General features: G+C 58.1%; 1 protein-coding gene across 1 annotated transcript in view; it reads right to left on the bottom strand.

Moving 5' to 3' along the window:
* GRIN3B (glutamate receptor, ionotropic, N-methyl-D-aspartate 3B) overlaps positions 1-6,881 on the bottom strand; it is a 9,817-nt gene that overhangs the window by 1,852 nt on the left and 1,084 nt on the right. The window contains exons 2-5 of the mRNA XM_010844645.1: positions 6,821-6,874; positions 4,475-5,067; positions 2,988-4,020; positions 1-119 (exon numbers count right to left, since the gene is read on the bottom strand). The exon at positions 1-119 is cut by the window's left edge and continues 14 nt beyond it. Of these exons, the coding sequence (XP_010842947.1) occupies positions 1-119; positions 2,988-4,020; positions 4,475-5,067; positions 6,821-6,874 (1,799 nt within the window). The remainder of the gene's footprint in view (positions 120-2,987; positions 4,021-4,474; positions 5,068-6,820; positions 6,875-6,881) is intronic.

Raw genomic sequence — 6,881 nt, forward strand, 5'->3', positions numbered from 1 at the left:
GTAGGTGCACTATGGCGCCGCACGTGCGAGTACATCTCCGGGAAGCTTTTCTTGATGTAGGCCTCAGCGCTGCTCTCCCACACCGTGCCGAAACGGAAGCCCTGAGACGGGTGGTGCAGCTGCGGGCCAGTGCCCAGTCAACACAGAAGGGCCTCGACCCCTGCCCCCGCTCCCCCCTCGCACCCCACTTTCGCTGAAGAATTGATGCTTTTGAACTGTGGTGTTGGAGTTGAGAGTCCCTTGGACAGCAAGGAGATCCAACCAGTCAATCCTAAAGAAAATCAGTCCTGAATATTCATTGGAAGGACTTAGGCTGAAGCTGAAACTCCAATACTTTGGCCACCTGATGCAAAGAACTGACTCCTTGGAAAAGACCCTGATGCTGGGGAAAATTGAAGGCAAGAGGAGAAGGGGACAACAAAAGATGACATGGTTGTATGGCATCACCGACTCGATGGACAGGAGTCTGAGCAAGTTCCAGGAGTTGATGATGGACAGGGAAACCTGTCATGCTGCAATCCATGGGGTAACAAAGAGTCTGACAGGACTGAGCGACTGAATTGAACTGAACTGAGGCCACACTGACCGGGGCCTCCTTGGTGGGGCTATGAACCTCCAAAAAGCTGGACCTGAGGTAAGCAGGGCTGTCCACAATTTTCTGTGGAAGAAAAGGCTCTACAACTGTGCTGTTCTCAAATGGCTGTTGCATGCTTTCAATTAATCAATTTAAAAAGTAGCCACATGTGGAGAGTGGCTGGCCCATCTAGATCTCCTTAATGGTTTACAGAGGACACTGGGGTGGTGGTGGATTGGGCGGGCAGCATGTGTGCTAAGTTGCTTCAGTCATGTCCAACTCTTTGCGACGCTATGGACTGTATAGCCTGCCATGCTCCTCTGTTCATGGGATTCTTCAGGCAAGAATACTGGAGTGGATTGCCATTGTCTCCTCTAGAGAATCTTCCTGACCCAGGGATCAAACCCATGTCTCCTAATATGTCTTCTGGATTGGCAGGTGGATTCTTTACCATTATCGCTAACTGGGAAGCCCTGGATTGGGAGTGGACAGAAGAGGCTAAACACCACTCAGAGACAAGATCAGCCAGATCCAAACACTGGGAGATACTATGGGGCAAAACACAAAACAACTTCAACAAACAAATCACTAGTGAAAAAGACAGGAGTGTCAAAATAACCCTCTGGGGCCTTCTCAGGACAGACCACCCCCTTGTCCTCTGCCTGCCTTTTGTCTATAGGAAATAGCCTCCTAGGTCTTCCCTGAGTTCAAAAGAATAAATCAAAGAAATGACAAAATACAGAAACAAAGGAAAAGAGTCAAGACAAAAATAGTTTAGTCATTAAAACCAAGGACTTTTAATTCCTTCTCAGGTGCTATAGCTAATATCCAGAGCCAGCGGATCCTCGGTGGTCCAGGGGTAAGATTCTGCACTTCTACTGCAGGGAACATGGATTCAGTCCCTGGTCAGGGAACTAACAGCCCATATACCATACAGTGTGACCAAAAAAAGAAAAAAAAAAAAAAAATCCTGAGCCAGAGGTCCTTTAAGCTGTTTCCCCTCCCCACCCCGCCCCCAGATGGTAGAAGTTAACTATGCTGCCCATAAGCACAGAGGCCCTAGGCTAATTAGAACCAGAGGGTTAATGATGTTGACTCCTGACTACCTCACCACCAACCAGTCAGAAGAATGTCCACCACCTGATCAGGGTACAGGGTACACATCCTAAAACCCCCCCTCCCTCACCCTGTCTTCAAAGTCTTTTACCCAATATTAAAAAACAAAGGAAAACCACTTTTCCCTGAGGGCCACCTAGGCGTTCGGGTCTTAAGCACTAGCTGCCTGGACTCCTTGCTTGGCACCTGCGATAAACCCCATGGTTTCCTTTGCCGTGACCCCATGTCAATAGAATGGTCTCATTGCCCACTAGTGAGTGGACCTAAGTTTGATTCGATAACTAAGAGGTTTCTGCCATCCTCGATGTCTGTGCATTTTGGATCCAGATTCAAACAAACTGTGGCAGGGTTGGGCGAAGACAACTGAGAAAATGGGTCCCTGATGTTTAAATTTCCCAAATATTCATAATGAAATGACAGGAGGCCTGGGTCTTACTTTAGGATAATTCAGTGACTGGGGTTGGTGTGTGAATGAAACTGGCCAGGAGTTATTTTAGAGCTGGGCAATGGTTTCATTCATGGTTGTTCTTGTTCCAGAATATTAAAATTTTTTTCATTAAAAGATAAAAATAAAAAATAAAAGAGAAAAATATGTAGGCCAGGGTATGCCCTGCTCTGCCCACAGTCCTCTAGGACTCCTGGAGAAAATTCTAACCAAGCTATTTTCAAGGGCCACATCCTCCCACACCTGCAGGCCCTCCCCTGTCCCCTTCCTGCCCTCCCCTCCTCCCTCTACCCTCCTCAACCCCTCTTCTCCAGGCACAAGGCTTCCTCGCTGCTCCTCCAATACATCAAGCACAGTCCTGCCCCAGGGCCTTTGCACAGGTTGCCACTGCTTACCACATTCCTCCCTGATACCAAGCACCTCATATGTCATGCCTCTCAGAGGCATTCCTGACCCCCACTGGAGAAATCTTCCACTCCATCGTGCCCTGTGTCCCCAACTCTAATTTTCCTCCATGGTCCTTTTTTGGGGGGCTGCGCTGGATCTTAGTTGTGGCATATGAGATCTAGTTCCCCAACCACCGATGGAACCCAGGCCCCCTACATTGGGAGCACGTAGTCTTAGCCACTGGACTACCATGGGAGTCCCTGCCTGGAACTTTACCACCACCTCACACACCATCCTTTTTGCTTCTCTCTCAGTTCTCACCAGCACCCTTGCCTGTGTTGTCCCAGCTTGGGGCTGGGCTCAGTATGAGTTTGAGAGAAGGAACAGCTGCCCTCTCTGGGTGAGGATGGGGGTGGGGGGATTAGACTTCTCAGCTCTGACCACAAACCCCTTGCAGTTGCCCACCTTGGGGTCATGGATCCCAGACAGCTCCTCGAAAGTCTTGTCCCCAACCATGACGGCAGCCAGGTTGGCTGTGTAGCTGGACAGCACGAGCAGGCAGAAGATGGCCCACAGGTTCATGAGGAGGCGGCCCGTTGGGCACTTGGGCGTCTTGCTGGATACCGTGCGTCCAAAGAGAATGGCATAGCAGAGGTTGAGGGCAGAGGAGTAGGAGAACACGGTGTCCCGGTTGCGTCCGCGGGGTGTTAGGCCGAAGGGGCTGCGCCACTCGTAGAGGGTGAGGAAGAGTGCGGTCAGGTGCAGCGCAGCGAAGACGCCCAGCCACATGGACCAGTGCAGCGGCCACATGAAGGCGCCAATGGGCGACGCCGTGTCGCGTGCGCGCACCATGATGCCCAGGCTGGTGGAGAAGAAAGGGCTGGTGAAGTCCACCACCTGTGAGCGGGCCGAATTGATGCTGAAGCTGGTGACGGCCATGTGCGCCCGGCCGGCCAGCAGGTCGCCCACCAGGCCGGTCCAGCGGCCGTCGCGCAGCGCGCCGTACTTGCCGTCGCCCACGATGTAGAGCTCGAAGTCGAAGGGTGCATCCTCCGCCAGGCGCTCCAGCAGGTCGATGCAGTAGCCGTAGCAGCACCTACGCAGTGCGCGGGGTGCTGAGCCGTCGGCCAGCGCGGCAAAGAGTGCGTCCAGAGCGGCCGAATCATTGGTGCCAGGGGCCAGGCACAGTTGCCCTGCCGGGCACCGCCCATCTTCGTCTGGCTGGCGGGCGAACACAAACGGATGCTCCACCAGCGTCACCACCCGCAGCTTGGGCCGCTCCTGGGCGCCTGGCAGTGGTGGGGGCCGTTCGGCTGCACCCCACGCCTCCGACTCCAGCTGCCCGTCCTGCCAGCGACCCAGCGTGGCCCAGGCCGGAGCGCCCCTCAGGTCCCGGCGGAGGCTCCACAGGCGGAAGCGCCGGGAGATGTGCACCTGCGAGGAGTTGGTTACCCACACCGGCCCTGTGCGGCCCCAGAAGGATGTGTTGGCCAGGAACCTGGTAGGGGTGGGGGCGGCGTCAGGGTAGAGGGATCCCTCCCTGCAGGTGAGACCCTTGGCCTTGCGGCTCAGACTCACCCAGGGCCACTGGAGGCTCTATTGAGCCCCCCATTCCACGACCCCTTCCAAGCGGGGTACCCGCGCCCTGGGGACTGGGGCGACGTCCCAGCCCTGAGCCAAGGGCTGCTGCCCAGTTCAGAGGCCCAGGTGGGGCCTTCTGGTTCCCGGGCGGTGTCCCCCTTGAGGGCCCTGGCGATCAGAAGGTGACTGATTTCAGCGGTCTCACTCATTTCTTCTCCTCCCTTCCCTCTTCTCCCAAAGCCCCCACCCCAGCCCTGCAGAATCCTCTTCTTAGGTTTTGCTTTCATGCAAGATCACAGCAAACACTCGATCTTGTCACCTGTCATGGCCCACTGGCAGAGGTGGCTTCCCGCAGTCAGGGCCCTGCTCACCGTGTCAAGAGGCGGCCCGAAGACTCGGGCTCTGGTGGCGGTAGGTCACTGCAGTTGACTGTGGCGGGAAGCAGGGTGTGCTCTGGCTGCACTCGGGCAGCACTGTCCAGCGCACGGGCCACTAGTTCCACCACATCTTGGATGGCAACCTCTAGCGGGGGCCGGGCCACCTCACCCAGTGCCAACACTCCAGGTGGCAGGCCCTCAGTGGGCAGGGCCTCAGCGGGCAGCGGTGTGCCCAGCAGCCAGCGGGGACCAGGGGGTGCAGCCTGCAGCACCTGTTGGGAGTGGGCCACATCGCAGCCTAGGAGTACGGCTGCAGGGACCGGGGCCTTCCCTCCAGCTGGTGCCCCCAGGAGTGCCAGGCGTGCGCTCAGCCCTGCATCACCCAGCTCCTGCCGGCTCAGGTCCAGCACAAGCTTCGGGGCCCGGCCCGCCCGGCTTGTCCACAGGACCACCAGGCTGCCAGGGTCACGTACGCGGCAGAGCACCAGGCCGATGTCCTCCCAGGTGTGAGCCTGCAGCACGGATACCAGCACATCCAGCAGTGTCTCAAGGGGGCTGGCCCAGTCCAGCTGCAGGTGGAACGGGTTCTGGCAGAGGGGTTGGTCAAGTTAGGGCTGGCGACCTCACAGTCCCACCACACTCTTCCCACCCCCATCTGTACATGTCCAATAAACACATATCACCTTGAGCCGATGTCGGGAGTGGGCCTTATGGCAGCCCAGGAGGACAGCTGCGGGGACCAGGGCCTTCCCCCCGCCCCCCGTCCCCGTCTGCTAGTGCCCCCAGGAGTGCCAGGGGTGCACACAGCACCTGCTCCTGACAGGTGCTACAGGCTGCGTCCCCGTCCCCTGGCTGCCGCTAGCTACTCAAAGGACCTTGAGTCTACCTCCTCCCACCCCAGCCCCTGCTCTATACCCCTCTGTGGCTCCCATCGCCATCAGCACAAAGGGTGGCCCTGCCTTGACCTGCAGGGCCTGCTCTTTTGACTCCAGTCACTCTGAGGCTTTTTGGATTCCCCAGCTGGAAGACCTTTCCTCATCTAGGTCAGCCAACTCCTACACATCCTTCAAAACCCATCTCCATACCATCTCTCTATTCAGACGTACCCAGGCCAACCAGGCACTGAAGGGCCCCACTTTGTGCCCAGGACACCCCGAAAGTTCTCCTGGATTTGCTTTCAGTGTGGGATGAGAACTTTACCAGACACCTAGGATAGGCAGGATGTTGTCTGGGTGGGGACAGGGTGCTGAGTGCCCGGAGAAAGGCTGGAGACTACTGCTCAGTCCCTGGCGTGGGCAAGGAGGGGGAAAGGGAAAGAGGGGGCAAGCCCTTATCCCCACAAAGCCTGACAGGTCCAACTGCAGGGGTGCAGTTCCTGGATCTGGCTGCAGAGGGCCCCACAGGCTTGGATTTGGGTCCTGCATCTCTCCCACTGGGAAGGGGCAGGAACGGAGTGGAGGTGGGTTAAAGAGACCCCAGGCCTCCGCTAGGATCAGGGTCTCCCCGCCCTCAGAAGAAGGAAGACCTGGAGGGGGCTTCAAGGTGGCTTGGGAGGCCCCCTACCAGACCCCACATCCGGGTGTTGTGCCCCTCCCAACGTTGTATCCTGAGAGGAGGGGTCTCTCCCTGGGGCATCGCGGGGTCCCCAGAGCCCTGCCAGTCACCCTCTCTCCTCTTTGTCCCATTGTCTACTTATTCGGACCCAAATTCCAGTCTAGGGGTGGAAATAAGAAGAGAATGAACTCCAAGGTCGAGGAGTGGTGGAGGAAGACGAGGGTTTTGATGTCTGGGGGAGGACGCTGTGGGTCAAGGAGGCTGTGGGTGGGGGCGGCCTAGCCTCGAGGGCCTCTGGGAGGATGCTGACGGGAGGAAGGCTTCCAGCTTCAGCCTCTGAAACTGTTGCCCCTGGAGAGGGGACAGGGAGACCCGCTTCCCCATCCCAGCCTCGCGATCCCGCCGGGTGGGGATCCGAAGGCGCCCTCGGACCCTACAAGGGGGTCCCGCTCCCAGGGGGTCTACACTTCCAAGGCCCAGGGAAGCGCCCTGTGGGATCAGCCGTCTGGAGTCCAGAGGCGTCCCGCGGGGTCCCAAGCCGCAGGTCCGTGGCTCTAGGTCCCTGCGTCCCAGGGCTCCAGTCTTCCATTCCGGGTCCCTGAGCCCCGGGGACATCCGTGGTCCAGGGATCCTGGGCCTCTGTCATCCGGACTCCGAGTCTCCGCTCTTCTACGGTCCAGAAGTCCGAGTCCCGTGCGTCCCAAGGACTGTCTCCAGACCCCCGGACCCCACGCCCCAGGAGCTTCCCGGGGCCTCTCCCATCCGGCCCCGGATCCCCGCGCGTACCGGGGAGCCGAGGGGCGCGCGCGCTTCTCGCCGCAGCACGCTGAGCACGGGGGTCTCGGTG

Source organism: Bison bison, unplaced genomic scaffold (genome assembly GCF_000754665.1).
Source record: "Bison bison bison isolate TAMUID 2011002044 unplaced genomic scaffold, Bison_UMD1.0 scf7180017864203, whole genome shotgun sequence".
In the NCBI taxonomy this organism is placed as follows: domain Eukaryota; kingdom Metazoa; phylum Chordata; class Mammalia; order Artiodactyla; family Bovidae; genus Bison; species Bison bison.